General features: G+C 38.8%; 2 protein-coding genes and 1 pseudogene across 5 annotated transcripts in view; 2 read left to right on the top strand and 1 right to left on the bottom strand.

Annotated features, from left to right (window-relative positions):
* The window catches only part of LOC113663787 (NACHT, LRR and PYD domains-containing protein 12-like), a 631,994-nt gene that overhangs the window by 438,320 nt on the left and 165,802 nt on the right, over nt 1-27,872 (top strand). The window lies entirely within an intron of this gene.
* The window catches only part of LOC113663806, a 589,387-nt pseudogene that overhangs the window by 491,043 nt on the left and 70,472 nt on the right, over nt 1-27,872 (bottom strand).
* cacna1c (calcium channel, voltage-dependent, L type, alpha 1C subunit) overlaps nt 1-27,872 on the top strand; it is a 134,056-nt gene that overhangs the window by 60,633 nt on the left and 45,551 nt on the right. For all 3 annotated transcript variants that reach the window (XM_027179155.2, XM_027179159.2, XM_027179156.2), the window contains exons 9-29: nt 1,446-1,615; nt 3,599-3,689; nt 7,932-7,958; nt 8,222-8,382; nt 8,551-8,776; nt 9,227-9,428; nt 12,869-12,989; nt 13,097-13,211; nt 14,199-14,313; nt 14,843-14,894; nt 16,287-16,419; nt 18,113-18,242; nt 18,341-18,400; nt 18,531-18,637; nt 18,958-19,045; nt 19,195-19,302; nt 19,437-19,489; nt 22,356-22,502; nt 22,593-22,794; nt 24,528-24,686; nt 24,834-24,944. In XM_027179155.2, the coding sequence (XP_027034956.2) occupies nt 1,446-1,615; nt 3,599-3,689; nt 7,932-7,958; nt 8,222-8,382; nt 8,551-8,776; nt 9,227-9,428; nt 12,869-12,989; nt 13,097-13,211; nt 14,199-14,313; nt 14,843-14,894; nt 16,287-16,419; nt 18,113-18,242; nt 18,341-18,400; nt 18,531-18,637; nt 18,958-19,045; nt 19,195-19,302; nt 19,437-19,489; nt 22,356-22,502; nt 22,593-22,794; nt 24,528-24,686; nt 24,834-24,944 (2,578 nt within the window). The remainder of the gene's footprint in view (nt 1-1,445; nt 1,616-3,598; nt 3,690-7,931; nt 7,959-8,221; nt 8,383-8,550; nt 8,777-9,226; nt 9,429-12,868; nt 12,990-13,096; nt 13,212-14,198; nt 14,314-14,842; nt 14,895-16,286; nt 16,420-18,112; nt 18,243-18,340; nt 18,401-18,530; nt 18,638-18,957; nt 19,046-19,194; nt 19,303-19,436; nt 19,490-22,355; nt 22,503-22,592; nt 22,795-24,527; nt 24,687-24,833; nt 24,945-27,872) is intronic.

Here is a 27,872-nt window from a genome sequence, read left to right as displayed (position 1 = left end):
CTCCTTTTTAGTTCTGGACTACTAAACCTGACTGGCTGCTCTTGAGGTGGGCTTGTGATGATTGAATGCTCCTGGGTGTATTGGTTGAGTATAGGAGTCTCTTCTCCTGTGTCTTATTGCATCACTTGCTCCCCAACGAAGCATCTCATTTCGGCCTGGTGGATCTTCAATGCAAGCAGTTTTTTTTGCAGACTTTGCCACATTTCTCCATTTATAGTGTTTTTGCCTGTATGTCCATGTAATTGGGGTGCCTAAACCACTCGATTTACCCAGACTAGAGGCTTTGTTTTTTCAATCAAATTTTGTGGGGAATTAGTAAAGTACAGTATCAGTAAAGTATCAGAAACTACTGGAACAGCAAGGCCAATACATATGCATGCATCAAAGACATTTGCATCTGAGATAAAAATAGATATGAGATGAGAGTTCAGGATTTCACATTTTATTTCATGGTATTTACAACTAGATGTGTTAAACAACATAAAACATGGAACTTTTTGTATTGAATCAACCAATTAGTAGGTATTCACAAAAAGATAGTAACAGAAAGGAAGATGCTGAAATAAGGTCACTGCATCAATGGTGGTTATTGCTTCTCACCTACAGCATCCCCTTTTTTCTGCAGGACAAATCTTTCTGGTGTCACTCAGTCTACCACAAGCAAAACAGTTTATCGCATTAGTGCTGACAAATTAAATTATTTTGAACAATATTGTTATTGCAATAGACAGATATAGTTATCCCAATCATGCTGTAATGCAAGAGAGAGAGAGAGAGAGAGAGAGAGAGAGAGAGAGAGAGAGAGAGAGAGAGAGAGAGAGAGAGAGTATTAAGACTACAAATAGGTATTAGGTGTGACACATAATAATTGGCTCTTTTTAATACTCTCTCTACTGACTCCTATAAAAAAACAAACAATTGTTAACATTTTTTTTAACCTGGCTCAAATCCATGATTGACTTGATGTAGGTGTGTGAGCCCAAAAAAAGCTGCAGATATTTGACAGTAGGACATGCAAAATGCCAGAACAAGCTCCAGTATTTTCCTAAGTAGTTCAGATGTTAAATCTGATATTTGTCATTGACAGTTTTGTAGCCTGGAATTGACATGTTAAATTTATATAAATAAACTAAATACAGGGTTTTAATATCTGAAAACTGAATTATTAAATCAGAATTTTAAGAACACTAAAAATTTTGTTAGGGTATAGATACTTCATTCTTTTAAAATAATAAACATGAATTTTAAAATAAACATAACACAAGAATTATCATAAATTAAATTAATGTCCATACATTTTCATTATTACTAATTCATTGCTTTTATTATTTTTTTTCTAATTTGTGTTGTGTTTGCTTCCATAGTATCACATGTATGTATTGTTTGTTCTTTTCCTTCTCCCTTTACATTTATTTGTTTGTTTTTTTTTACTTATTTTTATCCAGAGAGTTTTCTAAGGAACGTGAAAAAGCGAAGGCACGTGGAGATTTCCAGAAGTTACGAGAAAAGCAACAGCTAGAAGAGGATCTGAAGGGCTACCTGGATTGGATCACTCAGGCTGAGGACATTGACCCAGAGAATGATGAGGGGCTGGATGATGTTAAACCCAGAAACTGTGAGTAGAGAATTAGTTAGATCTAAGTCAAAAATTTGATGTATGTACTAATATGCAGGAGGGAATGAGTTTGGCCACGTTACGCCAATTCGAGATCTTAGTTAATTGGTGTAGTGGAGTTAATACTGGCAGATTGCACACAAGTGGGAACCTTCAGCTTGTCCTCATAGACAAGCATTTACAGCAGAGACTGTCTTGCTTTGTTGTCTTCCCTGTTGAAACATAATGTATTAAGAAACGGAATCTGAGCTTGGTAAAAGTTGCAGGAGATATTTGTGCTAAATCCATTAATATGGTATTATAACCTAATTTACTACTAAATGATTTTAATGAAAATACTTCACAGAATGATCTAATTTGTAAATATTTGAAATGATACTGGAATTATACATTGTACTTGTGGAGTCTCTTACATTTGAAATTAAAAATTAAAATGTCAAGTTTTGGTTAATGTGGTGAATATCTGTACATGTATGAGATAAATTGATGCTGTTCTTGACATATGTTGTACTAGAGCAGGGGTGTCAAACTCTGGCCCGGTGTAATTATATTTGTCTCACGAGATCATATCAAATGTGCATTACAGCTGGCTAGCTGCATGCTCCGCTACTACTACAAATCCCAGAATGCCTTGCCACTGTATCGACACGTAGTCACGAACAGCAAGCGCCCCTCATTCTCTGTTGACATTCGCTAACAACCATGTTACAGTACAGTCACATCGGGCAAGTTAATTCACCCTCCACAAAAATGTTCAAACGACAGATGGACAATAGGAGCTTACAGGACAGGAGGGAGGCAGATTATCTGTTCACGTATATAAAGGACAGACCTGTTTGTCTCGTGTGCTAACGGAGCTAACGTGTCTGTAACGAAAGTATATAACATAAGAAGACACTATGACACGAAACATTATGAGAACTATAAGGACCTGGACGTAAAGCAGAAGCTCCAGAAGGCGGAGGAGATGAAAAAAAGTCTGGTTTCCCGTCAGACTATGTTCATGAAAGCTGAAGCAGAAACAGCAAAATCTTCCCTCATTAAAGGGCAGATTATTTTCGAAGTTTGTGACATTGTGTGCCCAGATAAAAGGCAAGAATCAATGTGATCAATGTGCAGATCACTGTGCAGATCACTGTGCAGATCAATGTGCAGATCACTGTGCAGATCAATGTGCAGAGTAAATCAGAGTATAGCCAACTGAGTTTGAATACATTTTCTTTATGCACTTTTTCTACTCCAAGGCATGAACTGTTAATAGTCGAAAAGTTGGATTTTCATTGAATGAAATTATTATTTTTGGTTGTTTTGTTGTTGGTTTTGAAAAAGATCCACTTCAGAAAGGAACTTAAAATGATACAGTGAGAGACATAATTTATTTTATTTATTTAGATAAGAAATGAACACCACTGATGTGTCTTTTATTTCAAATTTATTTTCTTATGTATTTGTAATAACAAGCTCTGGTTGTTCCAAATCCTGTGTTTAAGTAAAACTAAAGTTTGCTTCCATATGAAAAAGGTTGAACATTACATATCAGTTGTAGTTAATTTTACATTAAATATTCAGTTTGGCCTGTGACTTTATCTCAGTTTTATATTTTGGCCCACTGTAAATTTGAGTTTGACTCCCCTGTAGTAGAGTAATAAAAATGCATTCCTTTTAGCAGTTCTGGTTACTGCCACTAGAGGGGCTAAACTTACATTGAGGTTCTTAGAAGAAAAGGAAAACATCCATTGTTGATTTACCTGTCTGTCTCTCCCTCTCTGGAATAATTCTTGTGTGATATTTGATAATATGTGAATAATCTCTCTCTCTCTCTCTCTCTCTCTCTCTCTCTCTCTCTCTCTCTCTCTCTCTCTCTCTCTCTCTCTTTCTCTCACACACACACACACACACACACACACACACACACACACACACACACATACATACACACACATATACATTTCATCTATACATTTCATTTATACATATCTACAGTGAGTATTCCAGCAAGCGAGAACGAGTCTGTGAACACTGATATCCCTCCTACAGGAGATTTAGAGGGAGAACCGTGTTGTACCCACATAGTGTAAGTCCTTTTGCTTAACTTCTATTCATTCTCTATTAACTTATTTTCCCCCCTTCCTTTGACTCTTCTTATTGTACTGACCATATCAGTGCTGTTCTGGAGAAAGACAGCAGATCCATTTTATGACAGAGATACATAAAGGGGATATAATAATAATAATAATAATAATAATAATAATAATAATTATATATATATATATATATATATATATATATATATATATATATATATATATATATATATATATATATTAGCCTAAAATGAATTATTGACAGAGATCATATTAGATGCACTAAGTTTATCTAACAAAATGAACATGCGAACTACACCAAATCATTTAAGTCATTGTGCCAGTGGAAGTTCAACTTTATTCAACATGATTGCATTTTCCAGCTGGAATTTGTCATTGAAATCTCTCAAAAGTACAAATATATCTCTACCTTTAAACACCTTCAATGTTATGCAAGAAAACAAACAATATTTCTCTCAATGGAAGGAAAAAGAAACAAACAAACAAATAAATAAATAAATAAAAAGAGCCTGCCCTCTAGTTTAACAATTACACTTACACACACCCACAATCCACACACACTCCAGACACTTTAATTCTATTGGACAGTGGTGGCAGTCGTGGGTATATTGCAAAGAACAAAAGTTGTAAATTTCAGAGCTAAAGTTACAAATGCTGTAAATGTAATGTAAATGTAAAATGTGGAGACCCGCTCTGCGAGGGAAACATGTTCTATGGCACCTTTCCTCAGGAGTGAGAGAAGTTCCCCTTAGAAAAACACCGCCTGGTGCCTGTTAACAATCGTGGGCAACACACCTTGAAAACGCAGAGGATGGAGGGAGAACTGGATCCTGTATCCATTTTCTACAGTATCCAGGACCCACTGAGACACCCCTGACAGGAGTTTCCACGTTGCCTGGTTGTCTGATAGTGGTGTCAACCTCTCACAGACCTCCAAGGTGCCCTGAAACAGTGCACTGATAGATGCTAACACAGGGAGATCCATGCAAGGAAGAGGAGCAGGCACAGACCCTACTGCTCCACAAAACATTGGAGGCAGTGGGGCAGGCAGTAGGGGGAGCCTTCCTGAATAGGATGCTCCAAGGTACCCCAGCCCTCAGGCATCAGGACTTCTTTGTAGCTCACCTGGCCGAGATGACGAACCCAAGGTCCCCTCTCACCTGACGGGTCTGGGCCCAGGCACGCTGACCGGTCTCCCTAGTCTTAGATAGGGGGCAAGGGCCACCATACTAACCCTTTTTACTGCCCTGAGTGAGCTAGGAGGGGTTGGGTGTGGCTGGAGATGGCACAGGCTGCTCGCCGCAGCAAGTGAGAAACTCCCTGAATGCTGCTGACTGGCATTTCACCACCTGGTGCATGTCAACGACAGTACTCACTGTGTTGCCAAACAAGCCCTGAGTTGAAATTGGGGTGTCCAGGAGAAAGATTTATCCTTATCTCTAAGTCCAGTCAAATTGAGCCACAGGTGCCTCTCTGTGGCAACCAGCGCAGAAATTGAATGGTCTTTGGAGCGGGCCGTCTGCCATGGAGAGCAAGGTCAGTGGCTCGGCAGAGATCATCAACCCCCTGAGGTCCCAACCCCTTGCCACTGACTAGCTCTTTCAGCAGGTCAGCCTGGTAGACCTGCAAAACTGCCATGGTATGCAGGGCCACACCTGCTTGCCTGCTGCCATGTAGGCCTTACCCACAAGGCTTGGTTGGAATGGCAGATTTCCTCCATGCAGGCAAAGTAGGTGAGAGATAGCCCGCAAGCATCTCTTCAATCCCAGGCATCGCTCCATACCCATGACTTTCAAGACCTATAATGGCTGAATAGTCAGACATGGCAGGGGAAAACAAAATGCTGAAAATGGATTTCCCCAAGACCTGGACACCTCGGCATGAAGGTCTGGAAAAAAACGGAAAGCAGCATGCTCTCTTCCGGGTTGGGTGAAATCGCAGCATGAGCTCCTGAAACCAAAACTGAGTCAACAGAGTCAGGGGAGAGGGCAAGAGAAAAGCAAATACCCGTCTCTTGCTCCGCTTCCGCTAACTTTACCTGCGAACACCATGATTGAAGCTGCCAAGCCGCCTTGGCAGACGTGGGACCCGAACCAAAAGGCCCAGCTGAAGCCGAAAATATAGCCAGACAGGATCGGAGAGTACACAGAAGGAATCCTGCGCTGACCGGGCATGGCCCTCTCCCAAACAACACAAAGAGAGTGCGTGTCATCCCCCGTGACATAGTGGGGACACGGATGCACACATCTCTTAAAATGCTTGGATTGTGCTGTTGCACTTCTGAAGCAAATCCCTAAATTCTTTCATTGTGTTTATATATGACATGTTACATTCTTGTTGCCTCAAAACATTTTTGATAATAATAATAATAATAATAATAATAATAATAACAATAATAATAATAATAATAATAATAATACAGTGCCTTGCAAAAAGTATTCATACTCACTGTTACTGTTACAACATGTTACAACCACAAAGAAAAAAAAATATTTTATTGGGATTTTATGAAATACACCGAAAGAAAGTGAATGGTGTCTACATTTTTTTTTTTTTTTTACAAATAAATACATAAAATCCAGTGAAACTAACAGCCTTCAGAAGTCACCTAATTAGTAAATAGTGTCACCTGTGTGTAATTTAATCTCAATATAATTACAGCTGTTCTGTGAAGCCCTCAGAAGTGTGTTAGAGAACATTAGTAAACAAACAGCATCATGAAGAGCAAAGAACACACCAGACAGGTCAGGGATAAAGTTGTGGAGAAGTTTAAAGCAGGGTTAGGTTATAAATTAATATCCCAAGCCTTGAACATCTCACGGAGCATGATGTTCAATCCATCATCGAGAAATGGAAAGAGTAAGGCACAACTGCAAGCCTACCAAGACATTGCCGTCCAACTAAACTGACAGGACATGCAAGGAGAGCATTAAACAGAGAAGCAGCCAAGAGGCCCATGGTAACTCTGGAGGAGCTGCAGAGATCCACAGCTCAGGTGGGAGAACCTGTCCACAGGACAACTATTAGTCGTGCACTCCACAAATCTGCTCTTTATGGAAGAGTGGTAAGAAGAAAGCCATTGTTGAAAGAAAGACCTAAGAAATCCCATTTGCAGTTTGTGACAAGTCGTGTGGGGACACAGCAAGCATGTGGAAGAAGATGCTCTGGTCAGATGAAACAAAAATTGGCCAAACCTTTGGCTAAAATTCAAAATGCTACGTGGTGGTGGCAGCATCATGTTGTGGGGATGCTTTTCTTCAGCAGAAACAGGGAAGCTGGTCAGAGTTGATGGGAAGATGGATGGAGCCAAATACAAGGCAATCTTAGATGAAAACCTGTTAGAGTCTGCAAAAGACTTGAGACTGGGGCGGAGGTTCACCTTCCAGCAAGACAATGACCCTAAACATACAGCCAGAGCTACAATGGAGTGGTTTAGATCAAAGCATATTCATGTGTTAGAACGGCCCAGTCAAAGTCCAGACCTAAATCCAATTGAGAATCTGTGGTGAGACTTAAAATCGCTGTTCACAGATGGAGGAATGGGCAAAAAATTTCTAAAAATTTTTGTTTAAAAAAGTAATTAAAAATATTAAACACCATTTAACATTTTCCTTGAACTTCACAATTATGTGCCACTTTGTGTTTGTCTATCACATAAAATCCTAATGAAATACATTTTTGTTTGTGGTTGCAAAGTGTCAAAATGTGAAGGCACTGTAATGCCTATACAAACTTTATTAAAAAGTAATTTTTGGAAATCTAAAATAATATATTATTCTAAACATCTCCTAGCAACATCATAGATCATAACACCCATGGCACATTTAAGGTCACACTTATAGAGGTCAGACATTTTCCCCATTCTGATGTTTGAACATGAACTAAAGCTCTTGACCAGGATCGCCATGATTTTATGCACTGTGGTGCTGCTACATGAATTGATAATTGCATAAATGAGCAAGTGTGAACATTATGCAAGTGGACAGTGAGTGTATTTCTTCTTCTAATGATCTGTGTGTCTAATCAGCTGCTGGCATTACCACAAGGGCAATGATACATAACTGCTCCTAGTGAATCGACCATTTCATTTGTTTGCCTGTGTGCTGAACTAGGAGCTGCTGATGTTTGTGTTATGTCTCTCACCTTGTTGACGATGTCATCCATATTGTTATGTCCTTGTCTGTTATAATCCATTCTGCTTTTCATTCCAGAAATAGGATCTCCAAATCCAAATTCAGGTTAGTACATGTTCTCACTGCCTGAAGGAATAGTTTACCATCTAATGGTCCTCTTTAAACATTCTCATATATGTCTGTCTGTATGAGTGTATAATGTATATTCATTCTGAATGTTGTGCCCTTTCCACTGTATCATCCTAATGTGACATACTGTACATTAGGCTGTGACTACGCTTGCCTTAAATCCTTCTAACAACAAATAGGTTTCCATACAGTATTGCTCTGTATGTCTTCATATATTTTGTCTGTCTGTCTTTCTGTAGTCGATATTCTCGCCGCTGGAATCGTCTTTGCCGGCGTAAATGTCGGGCTGCTGTGAAGTCGAATGTCTTTTATTGGCTGGTGATTTTTTTTGTGTTCCTGAATACTCTAACCATTGCCTCAGAACACCATAAACAACCACAATGGCTGACTGATGTACAAGGTAAAGGGCCGCTCTTATTTATTACAACTGCAAATAATACCCTATAGTTAAAACACTATACTGTCTTTTGGGAGATGCCAGCTTTATTGCATGTAAAGATTTATTCTTGAAGTGACTATCTGTCCACAATTTCTTATTGTCATTTGCCTTTGAATTTTCTGTTCCCAGATATTGCCAACAAGGTTCTCCTAGCTCTCTTCACTGGAGAAATGCTTTTGAAGATGTACAGTTTAGGACTGCAGGCATATTTTGTCTCGCTTTTTAATCGCTTTGATGGTTTTGTGGTATGTGGTGGGATACTAGAGACCATTCTGGTGGAAACAAAGATTATGTCCCCTCTAGGCATCTCAGTGCTGCGTTGTGTGCGCCTGCTGCGCATCTTCAAAATCACCAGGTGTGTATGAGAGTGTTCAAAATATGATTCTGGACATTCGGAAGAATTTGAATATCAAATTTAATAAATCACTTGGAAAAGAAATGTCTTCATAAAGCTAGCCTGAAAAGCATCCTAAGAGCACAAGCATGCATTAAACAAATATTACTAAATCTATTGATTTCATAATACTCAGTATTATTCAAAAGCAGTACTGAAAATAGCCCATGCAATTGGCTTCATAAATAAATTATATAATTATTACTCAGTTTAATAAGTTAATCATTATTTAACAAACACATTAGAAATTAAATCAAGCACTATTTTTACTTTTGTATTACAACAATTTTTAACTGTTGTTTCCACTTTTTACCTTAACCAGAAGTGACCATAAGGAATATGACATTTTATGGTTATATATGTTATACTGATTGTGGCTGTGTACTAAATTTGTTCTGCACTGGAACTCAGGTACTGGAACTCTCTCAGCAACCTGGTAGCATCTTTGCTGAACTCTGTTCGCTCCATCGCCTCCCTGCTGCTTCTACTCTTCCTTTTCATCATTATTTTTAGTTTGCTTGGCATGCAGCTGTTTGGTGGGAAATTCAACTTTGATGAGACACGTCGGAGCACATTCGACAACTTCCCTCAGTCATTACTCACAGTCTTCCAGGTAATATAGAGAATGCATGTCAATGATAAGTAGAGATATTTCTGTGCAATATTTTGAGCTTGAAACCAATATGCTATACAGTAAAAAATGTCATCTTTAAAATTCGTCTGCCTTTCACCACCACTAAAGTGGAGGCTATTGTAGTAACAGAGGTGTTACATGTCATATGATAAAGTCCCAAGAAATTTTTCAGTCCCAGCCAGCAACACTTTACTGTGTTGTTCAAGTACACAGTGTGAACTAGGTAAATGGCTCAGTAATCAATGTTATATAATAAATAAATAATTAACACAGTAATAAATGATAAAAATGTGCATTAACAAATCATAGACAACATAGAAATAGACAACAATGTACATAAGACACAAGACACAATATTCTCCGATGTGCACAGAGCATAAAGAGGAAAAATAATGTAAGTTTGTGACTGCAACTATCCGGCCCATGGAGACAGCCCGAAGATGGCAAAGACAGTGGATCCTGTGCCCAGGCAACTGGGTAAAACCAGTGCTATCAGAGAAGTGACAGCAACAGCTCCAACTATGTTTTTACTGTGGTTAAGCCGGTCACTGTAGTGATTCCTGCCCTGAGGCCAAATCAGAAAGCTGCTAAGGTGAGCCTGAATCCTTGGCCTCAAAGCTTATTGTTAGTGGAACAGTTGACCATGCTAACGGGGTTCATCATCTCTCAGCTTTAATAGACTTGTGGCCTGCCATCAATGGGATCCATCAGTGACTGTTTGAGGACCTACACCTCACAGTTACATTCTGTGCTACACCACTCAGGATCACCTACATTACCAGCAGCTACATTTCTGATGAATCCACTCCAGTCACCCTACAAATTGGATTGTTCCACATGGAGGAGATTGTGCTCTTTGTTTTCACCACTCCTGCAAAGCCTATTATCTTGGGGTTCCCCTGGCTACAAACCCATGACCCTCAGGTGCCATGGAAACAGAAAGAATTAACACACTGTTCTATGCATTGTATGAAACATTGCCTTTGAAACAATGACTCTCCCCTGCTGCACCACCTCCATAGAATGGAGCGCACCACCAAGCTCCCCCCCACATTGCCACTGGCACTGCGCCACTGGTCACCTGTCTGCCATTCTGATCTATTCCTACTATCTATTATGTTAAACATGTTGTCACTGTGCTCTCTCTTGTCTGCTACAGCACCAGCTTGATGTTTTGGGAGAAAAATGTGAGTGAGAATGTTGTCAGCAGGCTGGGAGAGGACAGTGACAACAGCAAGATACAGGCTACCAAAGAATTGCCCATCCCTTTACCAGTTACAATGGGTCCTGGGTGTAGCTAAATTTTACCATAGATTTATATGGAATTAAAGCTCTGTGGCAACTCCAGAGGATCCCTTGTTCCAAGACAGACCAACAGGCTTTAGAGCATTTGAAACAAAGCTTCACTGTCGCCCCCATACTGAATCACCCCGATCCTAGTATCCTGTTTGTGTTAGAATAGATGCACCATGGTGTCCACTCCCATTATCAATTCCAGTGCCCTATCTCAACTCATTGACCCTGTCAGCCAAGATGAATGAAAACATCCTTCCAACCTTCATCATCATGGCCCCATTCAATGGAATATCATAGAGGAGATCCAGCATACCCAAGGGACAGCGACTGTTTCCACCGACCTGCATATGCTCTCCAGACAAGTTTGTACTGGAGTCATCCATTGGGTACACAACTCTCTTGGCTCTGGGCACCCAGTCATCCAACAACTGATTGCCATCCCTGCCCATGGAGGTGAAGAACTACATCAAGGATTGCACCATCTATACCCAATTGATGATGTCCGCCAAGTACCAGCAGGCTTACTGGGGCCCTTCCCTATACCACAATGTCCAAGGTCCCACATGACCGTGGACTTTATTACGGACCTTCCCAATTTTGCACGGCTTCTATCCCATTCATTGCACATTGTAAAGATCTGTTTTTACTCTAACTTTTTGTATTTATTCTTATTTTTGAGATTCATAGGCTTATGTTTTTTTGTTTATTTTCTCTCTTTATTTGTCCTTTATTGCACTTACATTTTACATTTTAATTTCTATTGTATTCCTTTTCATTACAAGGAACAGTCATAAAAAAGCAACTTTTATTTATTTACTGTCATACATTAAATCAGAGTAAAATTTTTCTATTTTAAATCAATAAATATTAACATATTTTTTGCATTTGTTAAATGTCAGAATCTAGCGATGGAGAATTTTTATGTATTTTTATTATCACTTTCATCAAAGTCAGAAGTATACATACACTTCCTTAGTATTTGGTGGAATTGCCCACAAAACTGTTTCACTTGGGCCAAACATTTTGGGTATCCTTCCACAAGCTTTCTACAATAGTTTGCTGGAATTTTGGCCCACTCCTCTTGACAGAACTGGTGTAACTGGGTAGGGTTTGTAGGCCTTCTTTCTCGCACTCGCCTTTTCAGTGCCGTCCACAAATTTTCTATGGGATTGAGATCAGGGCTTTGTGATGGCCACTCCAATACCTTGACTTTGTTGTCCTTAAGCCACTTTACATAACCAGTTTCACATTTTGCTTGGTGGCTGCTATGGTATTCCATGTGGAGAAGAGTTGCATGCTTGCAGATGATTTAAATTGAACACAGTTCATGGTGGTGATGACCCATCATCTTAAACAGTGCTCCACAGTTTAGGCTGGACTTCTTTTCAGACAATCTTCAGTTGACAGATAGGGGATAAAGCAAAAAATATTTTTTACTGATAGTTCTACTAGAAGAGCCAACAGAAATCTAAAAACAACCCAACAATTAATCATGAAATACTACAGTTGTTTAATAATTCAACTATAACACCTGGTCTTTTATTATTTATTTGTATAATTTATTAGAATGGTGTAGGGCATACTTTTCTGTTTAGTACAGCATCAGTTTGACATGGGAATGACAAATACAAGTCCTGCACCATGGCCAGAAGGATTCTGAGTAATTTCTCTTGCAGAGGAGGGGCCAGGTAACTATGTAATGCTGGTGGAGAAAAATGTTTTCTAACTCACTTCTCCAAAACACCCCAAAAAGACTCAATATTATTCAGATCTGGTGAGTGTGCAGGCCATGGTAGATATTTAACTTCCATGTTCAATAAACCACTCTGTCACCAGTCTTGCTCTGTTTATTGGTGCATTAGTTTTCCTGATACATGACACCACTTTCAGGGTACAACAGGGTTCAAGCCCATGCACTGCCAAGCTGCCATTGTTGGGCCCTTGAGCAAGGCCCTAATCCCTCACTTCTCCAGAGATGCTATATCATGGCTGACCCTGTGCTCTGACCCCAACCTACAAAGTTCTGAGAAAGAAGTTCACTGTGCAGTAATGTCTATGTGACAAAATAAAGGCTTTTATTCTATCTGTATTTGAGTGCTTTTTAATTGCTGTTATGGGAACAGATTTTGACTGGAGAGGATTGGAACTCAGTAATGTATGATGGGATTATGGCTTATGGTGGACCTTCATTTCCTGGCATGCTTGTGTGCATCTACTTCATCATTCTCTTCATCTGTGGAAACTGTATCCTTTACAGTGGGGGGATTGAGAATGCTAGAAACATTACAGTCAAGGTCAAAAACAAAACAAAGGCTGGTTATTTTATACTCCTGAACTCCTGAACTAAACAGATATCCTCCTGAATGTATTCTTGGCCATTGCTGTAGACAACCTTGCAGATGCCGAGAGTCTGACATCAGCTCAGAAAGAGGAACAAGAAGAGAAAGAGAGGCGAAAGCTGGCAAGGTAATGTATGCTCACCATGGAGTTAAGAAACCATGTATAATGAAACGTGTAAAGTACTTAACGTGTAAAGTACACAGTGCAGGCCAGTTTACTGCTGTGCTAGAGCTTTCAGCAGTGTAAACATGCTCTGTTGTATCTTTGTCTGTATCATTATTATCTGTTCAAGCTCCTCATTCATTCCTTCCTAACTGTTCTAGGGTCAGAAATCCTGTTACACATCTAATTGTTAGATTAGCACAAAGATTATGTATTCCAAAATTCATCTCAAAATTGTATTATGTCTCACCTATTCAGTCAACATGAGTGCTTCTAGTTTGTTTACCCAGATGGTGTTAATTTGTTGCTTATGTGGTCTTACTATTGACAAGACTAATCAAACAGGCTGCTTAATGAATATCTTTTTAACCCCTCATGAAGATTTGGAAATGACTGCACTAGCTCTGGAGGAAAGTTCTCAGGCAGTTCACAATGAAGGAATTTAGACCAGCAGGTTACATAGGCACCCATGGTTCAACAATTTACTAAATTAACAACAAGAATCTTGAACAAAAAAGGATTTGATTTTGGAGCCAAGAAGCTGAGTAGCTCAGCCCAGACTTATCTGCCCCTGGCCACAGATTCCAGCTCCACCAGGTGGATGCATCCCCCACAACTGTGAAATAAAATCTCCATAAATATATAGAAAAGGTGTAATAGAATTTGTTAATGAACTAAGTTATATTTGTACACTTATTTGACTGTACTATGTGTAGGTATTTAAAGGAAATTTATATTTTGCAATTGCAGCCAATTCCAAAAAATATTAAACAGTATTAAACAAATATTAAAACGATGATATACAGTACAGTTTATACATTCAAAATATTTATCTTGAATTAAATTTACACTAACCATGTGTATTCTGTGAATTATGTCTCTCTATGGATGTAATGCTATAATATACTGGGATCCTATACTGTTTAACTGAAACCATATTATGTGTCACAGAATGGCTACTCCAGAGAAGTGGCAAGGCAATGAGAACCCTCCGGTTGAGAAAAAAGAGGAAAAGATTGAAATGAAATCAATTACATCAAATGAAGAAACTCCAAAACCCACCAAGGCAAGTTATTTTCACTCTTGTACCTACATAGAAACAAACACTACTAATTATTTAAAAAAGGTGACCGGGTGAATGCAGTTGAAATTGTATGAGTCTTTTTGTTAAGACCTTTTACTTATCTTGGCCAGAACAGATAGATTCAACATATAATAGATATAATCAGTAATCATAATCCAGAGATATAGATTTGGACACACCAACCTCCAGATAGTGTGTTTCATTTTATCAAGAAAACAGCCTTAATATACAGCTGTGTCAACAATGGGGATTAAGAGAGTAAGCCTTGACTGATTATCCATAAAATTTAACAGTAAATATTAGTAACTATCAAGGCTCCTAATAATGTTTTCAGGTGTTTTCTATGGGTAGTTATAGAAGGAGGACTATATAATCCACACAATCCAAGCAATCAAAATGTCTTCACATGATTTATCTTTAATATTTACCCATCTGTTTTCTAATGGAGCTTTCCTGATATTGTTCCAGTATCACTTGGCAAGATCTTAAAAATGTGACTTGTGATTTGCAGATCAATATTGATGACAATGATGAGAATCCATATCCAGTGAATGACTTCCCAGGTACCAAAGCACCTGTTTTAAAATGAAATAATAATGGTAAGGTGAAAAAAAAGTGTTGCAGACTCAAATTTCCAAATTACTTTTTCTACTGTGGCAACACGGTCAAATTGAGCTGTAATAAATTCCAACGTTTCCATCAGTTTTACTACTTTAGCAATATGTGAATAATGACTGCAAAAAATTGTTTTGTTTTGTTTTGGTTTTTGCACCAGAATATATTTTCTTCTCTTACATTTGTGGAAAGTTATAATTATTTGCATTTGGAATGTTGACATGGGGTCTTTTCAGCCAAGTACAAATAGCAGAATCATTACCTGACTTATGTAAACAATAAAAGACTCCCAATTTATCTTGCTCATCCTCTTTCCTAATATTGTATTTCTAAGGAGGAGATTTTATTCATTTCTATTTATTTATTTCTATCTGTCATATGACCAAAATAAAAAAAGCAGTCAATAAATTTGACTTAAAATACACTGAACATATACATATTACTATTCAGGGCTTTCATAGATGTTTGACAATCCGAAAACATCTAAATTATATACTAAAATACAGTTATGTGCACACTACACAGGTCTTCCCCAGCTACCTAGTCACTCTAAATTATTCTATACACATCAGAAAAAATTATATAAACCTAAAATATATATCTGGATCATCCAAAATTGTTTATTACTTTACTCACATTTTCTGAGTTCAGTCTTAATATACTAGACTATAACTCACCTCTTAACATGGATACCATATAAAGTGATTTTAGGCCCAACAAAGGATGTACTTCATTCGCCAGTTGAGGAAGTTTAACCTGCCACGGGTTAGTTAGTTGCTGTAACAGTTCTACTCATCCATCATCGAGACTGTTCTGTGCACTTCATTAACTGTCTGGTTTGGATTAGCAAGAAAATCCAAGAACTGTATACTGTATATCCAGAGAAAAATCACTCTGGATCCCTCACATACAAGTCATCCACTTTTTAAACGTTTACCATCTGGCCAGCACTACAGAGCCCCAAATACCAGCACAACCAGGCAGAAGAACAGTTTCTTCCCGAAGGCAATCTACATCAGGAACAGTTAAATGTTCTTGCCATTGTGCAGTAACAATGTGCAATAACCTTACATTTAGTAGTTACCATCTCCATCCTTGTACATCCCTGCTTCTCATTCTATTCCATTCCATTCTATCATCCATAGTACAACTGTACATACAATTTATTTATTTTTCAATAATTCCTTTTATTTTTATTGTCTATGTGGTGTTGTGTTCTGGAAGAACCCTCTTCTGGAAATTAAACAAATTCCTTGTATGAGAGAGCATACTTGGCAATAAAGTACTTTCTATTTCTGATTCTGAATTCTACTGTTTGAAGGCTTTTTCTCACTCCCTAGGAGAGGATGATGAAGAGGAACCAGACATGCCAGTGGGTCCCAGGCCAAGGCCTCTTTCTGACATTCATCTGAAGGAGAAGGCTGTTCCTATGCCTGAAGCTAGAGCCTTCTTCATCTTCAGTCATACAAACAAGTGAGTCTTTGCCTAGAGTCACAGGGTCTCTAACAAACGCACACAGTGGCTTTATCTTCATAAGCACTACAAGCATAACAGAATAATGCAGAATAATGTTTTGGAAGGATAAATTAAAGACATGATATGTACCAAATGGGTTTGACTAAGTATCTGCCTTAACATGACAGGTGAGTCTTGTCATTTTATAAAGGGACTTTTTCAATATTGTTGTCTACACACCAGTGATCCTCTGAGGCATCCACATTATTGTACTTTTCCAAGACAGAGTCCATAAAAGAATTGGGTGCTTGATTTAGGTCAAATTTGGAATGCTTAAAAATTCTTTATTTTTCATTGGGGAACATGGAGAAGGTTTCAGCCACATTAGCCACTGCCTGGAATGTAATCAGACCCAATTAATATAATTGCACCTAATGGCATAGCAACAAACTGGGATGCAATAACAACAAATTTGCCCAAGGCAACTACATGGAATACCGTAGCAAATTAATTGTATTATAACACAATTATAATACAAAACTATAACACTTAAATCACTTATTGAGTCTTTGTTCAAGATATCCATGATTACTTATATACATTGTGTAATTTGTGGAGAACAAAATGATCTGATGATCACCCAATTGAGGACTGTATTTAAAATCACACCAAAATTTGGAAATTTAAGTCTGATACAACCTGCATGAATTTCACTCATAATAGTGTCTTTGGCCGCCATGTGTCTGTATGCTTTCCCCACAAGACCTGGATCAGAGCATCAGTGAGCTCCTGGACTGTCTGTGGAGCTAGTTTGTGACTTTGGGTGCTCCAATTAATTATGTTCCAGAGGTTCCCAAATGGATTCAGGTCTGGGGAACATTCAGGCCAGTCAGTGGCATCAGTGTCTTCATCATCTAGAAGCTGCCTACACACTTTGGCCAGATGAAGCCAGGCATTGTCATGCACTAGGAGGAAGCCAGGGCCAACTGCACTAGATTTTCACCCCTTTACGTAAAAGCAATAAGAAAACACACAAACCAGTCATTTTGTATGGCTCTGGTAGTGCTCCTCCTCCTGTTCCTCCTCAAACAAAGGAACAGGAACTGGTCCTGCTGCTGGGTTGTTGCCCTTCATTAACCCTGTCCAGCTCTTATTGTGTATCAGCCCATCTTCCAGAAGTGCTAGTATTCTGGTGAGAGCTCCCTCTGCTGACAGCGGAAGGGAGGCACACCCGATAGTGTTAGATCTTGGATACCTATCCTAACCTAACAATACCCTAGCAACAACTTGGAATACCATAGCAAGTATCAAGCAACACCTTGTAAACAGATGTGTTTCTAATGAGAGAACACAAAAACGATAACATTATCTTAATATTAATATTCAAGGTAATGTTCATAACTAGAGAAACATCAACATTTCAAGACTAACTAAATCGTAGAAAACATGAAAAAATAAATAAAGATATACAAAAAAATGAAATGCTTTTTTGTTGGCCATTGCATGAATAAATATATAGTGTTTCTAATTTACAAATATTATCCACTCCACAATCATTCTGACCCAAATTAATGTAATTGGTGTGAACTTTTTTAAGAACTAAATTCTAAGAATATTTTACACAAGATGTGTGCTGGCTTTACATTGAAAAAAAAAAAACCTTCAATCATACAACTTCTTTGGTTTGTTACCTTCTTCTCTTTCTTCACAGGTTCCGGGTTTTGTGTCACAGGATTGTCAACCACAATGTCTTCACCAATCTTATCCTCTTCTTTATTCTGCTAAGTAGTATTTCACTGGCTGCAGAAGACCCAGTAAAAAGTGACTCATTCAGGAATCAGGTAGATGGGGTAATTGTACATGTCCATATCTGCATTATCTGTATGCGTTATCTTTCTGAAGAAACACTGATATGTGCTTGTGTATTTTACACTCACAGATTCTAGGTTATGCAGATCATGTGTTCACAGGTCTCTTCACCATAGAGATCATATTAAAGGTGAAATAAATAAATAAAATCATGTAAACCCTGAGCCTTCCATGTATCTCCCATCATTCCATCTTTTACAAGCTTTTTCGTATATTTTATGAATATTTGGTCATTCTTAATTTCTTTCTCCTGTGTGCAGATGACAGCATATGGAGCATTCCTCCATAGGGGTTCTTTCTGTCGTAACTACTTCAACATTCTGGACCTGGTGGTGGTCAGTGTCTCTCTGATCTCTTCTGGGATTCAGTGAGTAAAACCTAATCTAATAAACCCAAACTGTCTAGATCATAGCACAATTTGTAATGTATAGGTTTTCATGGCCATTTAGTCTTTGTCTGTATTACCTACAAACTGTTTTTTTAAGTCTCACTAGACATTTTAGTATCTTCCAAATTAACAATTCATCTATGGGACATACAGTATGGGATGCCTACGAACAAATGCATACCAACAGCCAGACACAAATGTGAACAGTCATATAGAATCCACATACGGTGTACAACTGTTTTTATATGACCATATCCTGTTTGGATCAGCTTGGATATATACCTTTATGTGCCCTACAGGTCGAGTGCCATTAATGTTGTCAAGATTTTGAGAGTTCTTAGAGTCCTCAGACCCCTGAGAGCTATTAACAGAGCCAAGGGCCTCAAAGTGAGTCAGAGTGTCTCTCTCTTATTTATTGCTAGTTCTTAGGATCCCTGGGTCTTCATTAATTTTCATGACACTCTAAACATCAACAAAAACAAACTCATTCTCTTCATTATATTAAATTATGTTTCTGTATGCCTGTATATTCACAGCATGTAGTCCAGTGTGTATTTGTAGCAATCCGCACCATCGGGAACATTGTTATTGTCACTACTCTGCTGCAGTTTATGTTTGCTTGCATTGGAGTGCAACTCTTTAAGGTGAGAATAAACATGAAACATTTTGTTAAATATTTAGAATGCATACTATATTTATATTTAGTAATAGATGTTGCATCTCATGCAACACTTTGCTTTGCATAAACACAATTAACTTTCTGTTTTGTGACTTTCAGGGCAAGTTCTACTCTTGCACAGACTCTTCTAAACAGACTGCGATAGAATGCAGGTAACAATCTAAAATCAATGGGGCTTTTCAACTTACAAATATACAAGCATATAAAAAACAAAACAAAGTTCTGGATAAGCATCTAACATGATTGACAACTGTTAGCCCTTTAATGCTTCACCATTAATTTATATCCGTAGTTTTGTAGTGACAAGGATAATAACAATACATGAAACTGGAGACTATTTTTGACTTCACTATTTATTTATTTATTTATTTAGTTCTAATATGAACAAAATCTATAAATAAAATCAGAAATTTAAATTTAAGGTTAAGCAGAGGAGGAAACTTAATCACACACAGATGGCACACTCTAAATAGAACACACAAGCCCTCAGTAAACACAACGTAAATGTAAACTAACATAAGCCAATTATCCTTGGATTCATTTATCATCATCGATGGCAACAAACTTGACATTTGAGGAGTAGCATCAATGGTTAGAGAATAGAAAACTTCCATTCATTATCTCCACAGTTCACAAAAATGTAATATATAAAGAAATTTACTGAATTCACAACAGACTGGGTGTATGCTGAAGATTTTCTCAAGATGCTAGTTTACCCTCTCGTATTGTTATGGCTCAAAGAACATCAAAGCCGATTCCCTCTCACATCCACCCCCTTATCATGAGTGCAGAGAGTAATTAATTTCACAATGCTGGAGCAAGGTTTTACCCTTAGTAGAATATGTCCAGAATTCAGAAACCTGCTACACGACTCCCTCCCTATCAGTGTGTTTTAGCCCTACCAGGCTACCAACCTCCCTTATTTCCTTGGAGAGGAAACTGTGGCTGAACCTTATGAGGATGAACACTCCAATATCTCCCCAGGGCCGGTTCAGTGTCAGTACCATCAATGACGGGTATCAGGAGAAAAAAATGGCATTTTCAGTCTACCTCTCTGAGGGATTGCCAATGCCAGAACACTGTTTCAGGGAGTGTGGAAACATCTTCTAAATGTCTTCCAATGGACTCTGGATACCATAGAGAAAGGTTAAAGAATCCAATTTGCCTCCGGCCACCTCTTTAAAGGCCTGTCATTCATTATTATTGGCACAGAGCAACCATTAACACCTACTGGAAACACCCCCCCCACACACACACACACACACACACACACACACGCACACACTGCACCTTAACCTACACTTAGATCTCGGGTCTTCCAGACACAGAAGATCAGGAAAGGAAAAGGTCCAGATGGTGTCTTTTTGACTAAAGCCCTCCTCCGTTTCACCCAGCTCTCTGTACCCACCTACACCTGTCAATGGAAAACTAATTACCTGACAGATACAGTACACAACAGTGAGTAAGCTGGAGAATTATACATCCAACACCTGGTCCATTAGCACAAGGGCCGTGTTCTTTCGTGTAACCCTTACATCTGTATTAATGAGATCATCCTGATAAGAACAGCACCAGACAGGACAGAAGTGCACTCCAGAGTGTGGTGCGAACAGCTGAGCTTTCCATATACACTGATCTCCCTGACCCAGAGTCTATCTACAGCAGGCGGTGCTGGACCAAGGCTAGGAAGATAGCGAAAGACCTCAGCCATACAAACAATGGATTTTTTTCTCTGTTGCATTCAAAGAAGCACTTCGGCACCTTGAAGGCAAACACAGACTGAATAATGAGGAGATTCCTCTGCTTTATCTACTTTATTCCTTATTTTTATTTCTTTAACACTAAACACTTAAAATTCAGATTCAGAACCTGTTTAAAAAATAAATAAGACAGTCATTTTAGGTAAAAAAAATAACTTTCCAAATAACTTTACAAAATAAATATATTTACTATGTTATTACCAGTGTTGTGCTATTTACTAAGAAATAGCACTATTTACTAAGAAATAGTAACTAGTTACAGTTACAAGTTACTTCATTCAAAAAGAACATTCTTTAATGTTCCCATTAATGCCCTTTTATGCATTATGGTCTATACAAACACAAAACCAGACATCACAAGTATCTCTGATGTTCCGGGAGTCTCCCGCATATTGGTAGCGGCTCCCTGATGCCCGCAAATTAGTTACAATCGCCTGTTTCGGTAAGTCAACCTATCAATTGTCAGTGTGGGCGGGCTATAGCCCATGTGTTTCGGAATACCTCCCAGAAAATACTTTTTGCAGGTTGGGATGTCTGCTAAACTTATTTAAACACAAAGTAATTTTTAAACATTATTTTATTTAAGTCAGACCAGCATAAACTGAACATATCACAAGGATTTCTGAAATAAATAACAAAAAAGCTGAATAATATATTCAGAATCAAAAACTAAAGTGGCTTCTGCATCATAAAAACTGTTTCTGGAGGTGCTTCGACAGATTGGAGTTGCTGTTTATCGCAGTATACGGGAACTTCGAACTAGAAAGAGACATCTTACATTTGACTAAAAGGTTTTTGTCTCTATGCTCAACTAAAGTGAAATAATGAGCATATTTCCACTTAGAGAAACTCGTCTTGCTCTCGCCTTGACTCACCATTACTGCCACACATACTTGAATAAACGCAAACACACCCACAGTGCTGCGTCTTCGTGTTTACAGTGATTGGCATCCATCCACCAATCCTACAATGTGTCGCTGCTGTAAATAGGTTAGGCTGTAGGCTACACTTCAGCCAAAATAAATTAATTTAAAAAAGTAATGCGCAAATGCACCATATGGTAACGGTAACGGAGTTACTTTATTTAAAAAGTAACGCGTTACAGTATTAGTTACTGTCAAAAGTAACGGTATTACAGAAACGCGTTACTGCCCAACACTGGTTATTACAATATGTTACATATCCTAAAAAGTTGACTATAGTCTTGGTAGAATCCTATATTGTTGTAATATAATTATCTCTCCCTCTCTGTATACAGAGGGACATACATTCTGTATAAAGATGGCAATGTTGGAAAGCCAGAAAGAGCTCATCGTACCTGGGATAACAGTGACTTCAACTTTGATGATGTCCTTCAAGGCATGATGGCCTTGTTTGCAGTGTCCACTTTTGAAGGATGGCCTGCGTATGTCAAACACATATTGAAAATTTACACATAAAATTTTTTATAGTATATTAAAGCTGCAATATAACATTATTTCCTTTTGAACTTCAGCCTCCTATACAAAGCCATAGACTCCCATGCTGAAGATGCTGGCCCCATCTACAACTACCGTGTGGTCATCTCTGTCTTCTTTATCATCTATATCATCATCATCGCCTTCTTCATGATGAACATCTTTGTCGGTTTTGTCATCGTTACGTTCCAGGAGCAAGGAGAGCAGGAGTACAAGAACTGTGAGCTAGACAAAAACCAGGTATTGGTATTAACAAGTGTGGTAAGAAATAACACATCAGCTCTCAATTTTGTAGCTGTATGTAAGCGCAAGAAAAGCTGAATACAAACAAAGATCAGATTCAGAGGTCATGACTTAATTAAATCAAATAAAAATGGTCTACAAATCCTCATGATTATACCACCAGCAGCCTGAACAGTTAATACAAGACAAATTTGGTCCCATCATTCATGCAGTTGATGCTAAATTCTGTAAACATTTTGTAATCTATTTGAATTTATAGTGATAACCTGCTTGGTGAAAAACATTGCCCCATCACCCAACCAGCATTCAGCTGGCATGTACAGGAATAGCTGAGTTATTCTATTTTATTTTGTTTTATTTGGAGACTTACATAGTGGGCATTAGTAAGTTCAGAAAACATAAGGCTAATTATGGATTCTGAAGGGACCATGCAGCTTTTTCCCAGTTCATGAAATAAAACATTTTTTGTCTACCAGTATAATATATAGCTTTTACATGATATTGGCAACACATATAATGATAATGTCACACAATAAAAGGTTTGACGTTTTGATACATTAAATTATTAAATTAGATTTTGAGCAACAAAAGCCAAAAAAAAAAAAAAACAAAAAAAAAAAAAAGAGAAAAGACATCAGTCATGTGGCAGTGTCACAAATACTCACAATTAAGAGCTACTGTACAGTAGATGCTCTCACCAGGGATTTCTCAACGATGGGTAGATCTCCTCAATGATGAATACAGTAGAGGATAAGCATACTGTACATATGTATATTAGCATTCAATTTGAGCTATATTTTGCAAAATCTGTCATCCATCGGTACAGTCCAAGCAGATGAAGATTCATCATTTGTGGTGCCATATAAAGAGTTTTACATCATAGAGCCATCATTTAATAAGGATATTACTCTTTTGCTGTTGAGACTGGGAAAGGTGTGACGGGGTTCAGGTTCTCAGAAAAAAGTTTGAAAGGGGCAAGAAGTTTGAAAGCTGTGCCATAATAACTTTAACAATGGTCTGGTCTGATGGGTAGCAGACATAATTCTACATATATACTGTTACTATTGGCTGATTTATTTATTTATTTTTACTAGTGCCTGTACTGCATCTTTAGGAACATAGCTTGCAATGTATGAATCTGTCTACATGTTGCTGTTTTGCTTTGAATAACAAAGGGGATGGCACACAATAGAGCTTAGAGATAGCCTGCTGCCTCAAGTGTTTAAGTCATGTTTCAAGCAGATTTGTATGCCTCTTGGCCCTGCATGTCAAAGAACTATCCACATACTAGCAGTTGTTGCCAGAGAATGCTTTTACCAGTGTCTGGCACTTTACAACTTTCTGTATTTTCACAATATGCATTATACTGCACTGAGGGCAACAAATTATAAGCCTTTTTTGAAGATTTATTTTTGAAAGTATAGATTAATAACACCAGAATTAGCATTACCTTAGGCAGTGGTGGTTATATTTATATTGGTATATATGGTTATATTTTATCTCAACTTGACAAAAGACAAAATCAGGACAGAGAAGGGACATGATGTAGCATAAAACATTTAGAGACAATCTGCATGGGGTCACAGTAAAAAGATAATGACCAGCTAATCTCAGACACATAAAAAAACTTTTTTTCTACTTTCTAATGCATATGTTTTTTGTATGTTTGTCTGCCTGCCTGTCTATCCCTGACTGTGTGTGAATATGTTTGTTTGTTGCTCATGGTCCAGCGGCAGTGTGTGGAGTATGCTCTAAAGGCACGGCCTCTACGCAGGTACATTCCAAAGAATCCATACCAGTATAAGGTGTGGTATGTGGTCAACTCCACCTACTTTGAATATCTGATGTTCACCCTAATCCTACTTAACACCATCTGCTTAGCAATGCAGGTCAGTATAACTCGTCAATCTATAACTCGTTGTTGATTGCTAGATGGTAACAATTACTTGCTTAGTGACTTCAATTGTGAAAAGTACTTTTTTGTTTAAAGATTACCATACTACATAATTTAGAGTATACATTGTGTCTCTCTGCAGCACCATGGTCAGTCACCATCCTTCAACAAAGCCATGAACATCCTCAACATGCTTTTCACTGGTCTGTTCACTGTGGAGATGATCCTCAAACTTATTGCCTTCAAACCCAGGGTATGATCTGCTTGCTACTCACAGCTATGCATTTAAAAAGTGTAGTCCTAAGCTTCATTAGTCTTAGGAGATTTAAAACTGTAGAAATTAACAATGATGGTGAGAGGGTCAGTGAGAGTGGCAGAGATAACAAACATGTTTTTTTTTTTAAGGTTTTTGTAACCTTTTTTCAGTCTCTCTCTCTCTCTCTCTCTCTCTCTCTCTCTCTCTCTCTCTCTCTCTCTCTCACACACACACACACACACACACACACACACACACACACACACACACACACACACACACACACACTATAAGCCTCTCTCTCTGACTATCTTCTCCACTTTTGTTTGTTGTTTAGAGCACAGCTATTAGTACAGTATAGTTGTACACAGGTGCCTCTTACCACTAGCCGAGCACCAAGACCACCAGGCTAGTCCAATCACTGTGAAACTCTTCTATTACACCCATATCAATCATGGACTTGAGTTTTAGTTTTCAGGTAAGCGATAGGGTCAGCTGTGCACTATGACCCCTTAGGGTGGGTTATCATGGTGCTCTATGAGGTTAGTGTGACCAGGGAGAGCTGAAAACATGTCAGAAATAATCCTGCTTATATTCTTAACCTCTGTGTGTTGAGCCAGTGAGAGCTCTGGCTACTCCCTCACAGGAATTACTAATTAAAACACAAGGACACCTGTTCCCTACAGGCATGAAGGAGATTCTGTTCATACATTTGCTGTGACTTGCCTCTATCCATTTGATTAACCTTATAGTGGATATCCCCATTATACTGCTCCGGGTGTGTGTTCACGGTGTGTGTGTGTTCACTGCTGTGTGTGTGTTCACTGCTGTGTGTGTGCACTACTTTGGATGGGTTAAATGCAGAGAGCGAATTCTGAGTATGGGTCACCGTACTTAGCCGTATGTCACTTCACTTCACTTCACTTATAGCTGGGACTGACATTCCTGTGCCTGCAGCAAATTCTCCTTTGATAAGCATAGTATGCCAATAACATGACTTGAATGGGGAAACTCCTATGGAGGTGTGTCGGGGTAGGGTTAGCTCGTAATGTGAACAATAGGGGTTCGAGCAACTTGTCCTAAATATGTGCATCTTTGTGATTGACCTTATCATGAATAAAGAGTCTTATTAAAATTAGTATGTTTGTGAGTTTGAGCTTGTAAAAATAGAGGTAATATATATTTCCATAATAGTTAGGAAAAAAGATTTCAATTGAGTTTCAGCATGTTACTTGTATCAGAGCACATAGCAGTAATGGTAGAGCTTTGGGCACATGATTCGAAGAGCTTAGCCTCCGCAGATTGAACCACAGTTCGGGCACTCCTCTTTATCACAAGCATTTCACCTACTGTACCCTTATTATTTTTGGTCATAAATATATATACATACATATTCAGAAGCTTCCCCCGGCACTTACTCCTTATTTATATTTGCACTGATTTATAGACCTATACCATCATTACTCCCTATACAGCCGCACGCTTTCTCTTTCTGCTCTGGACACCTGTCTGCTTTTCTATCCGCTACTCGAATGGATAATGAGCAGGACCAGGTACCCCCTCCTCTGAGTGGAACTGGAGTCCCCCATAACATATCCATAATAATAGCTAAATAGGGGTGCGAAAGAGAAATGCTAGGCTGTAGGGGTTGACTATCTATTACTATAACTTGGTCAAAGGCATGTGGGAGATTCTTGTCCCTCAACTGCTCCAGAGAAAAGTAAGCTGATCAATCTCCATGAAGCAGAGAGGGGGCCATCCTTCTGTGGCGATGGCCCTGGTTGGGTCCCAATTTCCATCAGCAGGCACTGGTCCTGGCAATTGGCAGCTTTTCCACAGCACCAGCAGGTAGGCTCTGGACTCAATACTGCCATTGGTTGGTCAATTCAATTCACCTGTTGGAGCAAAGAGGAGGTCACAGGAGTCAAAGTGAGGAAAGGGAAGACTGGAGTCACTGGTGCTAGTTTCAGGGGTGTAGGCCCTCATTACCAGGTACAGGCAGGAAAGGTCAGAGGAAGGTCATGGAGATGTATCATCTGTCTTGGAACATGTGTCTAAATGGACAACTGGATGGCCTTACTGTGTGACACTATCACTGTATCCACACCGCCTTTCCATCAGAAGCCTGGTGATGAACAGCACAAGGTAAATCAGTCCCTTGGGGTCATGTGGAGCTGTCAGCTTCCACTTCTGGTGAAGGGTTGCCCAAAATCTTGGAAGGCCAAGGAGCAGAATCCTCAGTGATGGCGGTCCTTCAGCATGCATCTTGCTGGGTGCAGGATCAACTTTTTTTATGACCAGGTAGTACACTTTTTCTCTTTACTTGGAGTTTCTGTGCTGCAAGCTGTGCCTGCAGGGAAAGTAGGCACACCACCACCTACAACCTGGCCTTGGTGACAGGCTTGAACAATCAACTAAGGCCTTGTTGTGTGTAGCATGTGGTGTACCTTAAAGCCATGTTAAGGGAATCCATGGCTTTTTACCTTGGTCTGGTGCATCTCAACCCCCCAAGGGCTAATGATGTACCACAGGAAAGTGGTCATGGTGCGATGAAATTTATACTTCACTGACTGGACATAAAGTCAGTGTTTCAGGAGACAGTAGAACTTTGTGAACATGAGAGATGTGCTGTTTACTGTTTTCTGAGTAGATAAGGATGTCATCTATGTAGACAATATAGTCCTCCAATTTTTCTGTCTCGGGGATGGACAAGGAAGGGATCCTGCTCTTGGGAGGGGAAGCATTAAGCAGAAGGTCAATCATGCAGTCTGATGGGTGGTGAGGAGGCAGTTGAGCAGCCTTTTTTTTTACTGTACCTCTTTAAGATCTTGGTACTCACCAGGGTATTTGACATACTTGTCTGGAGATCACAAACAGAACAATAGCTTCCATATGGAAAAGTCCCAATTGGAGTTTCAGAGGAAT

The sequence above is a fragment of the Tachysurus fulvidraco genome, chromosome 19 (genome assembly GCF_022655615.1).
Source record: "Tachysurus fulvidraco isolate hzauxx_2018 chromosome 19, HZAU_PFXX_2.0, whole genome shotgun sequence".
Lineage (NCBI taxonomy): Eukaryota > Metazoa > Chordata > Actinopteri > Siluriformes > Bagridae > Tachysurus > Tachysurus fulvidraco.
The sequence above is the reverse complement of the archived record's forward strand: the minus strand, read 5'-3'. Positions and strand labels throughout refer to the sequence as shown.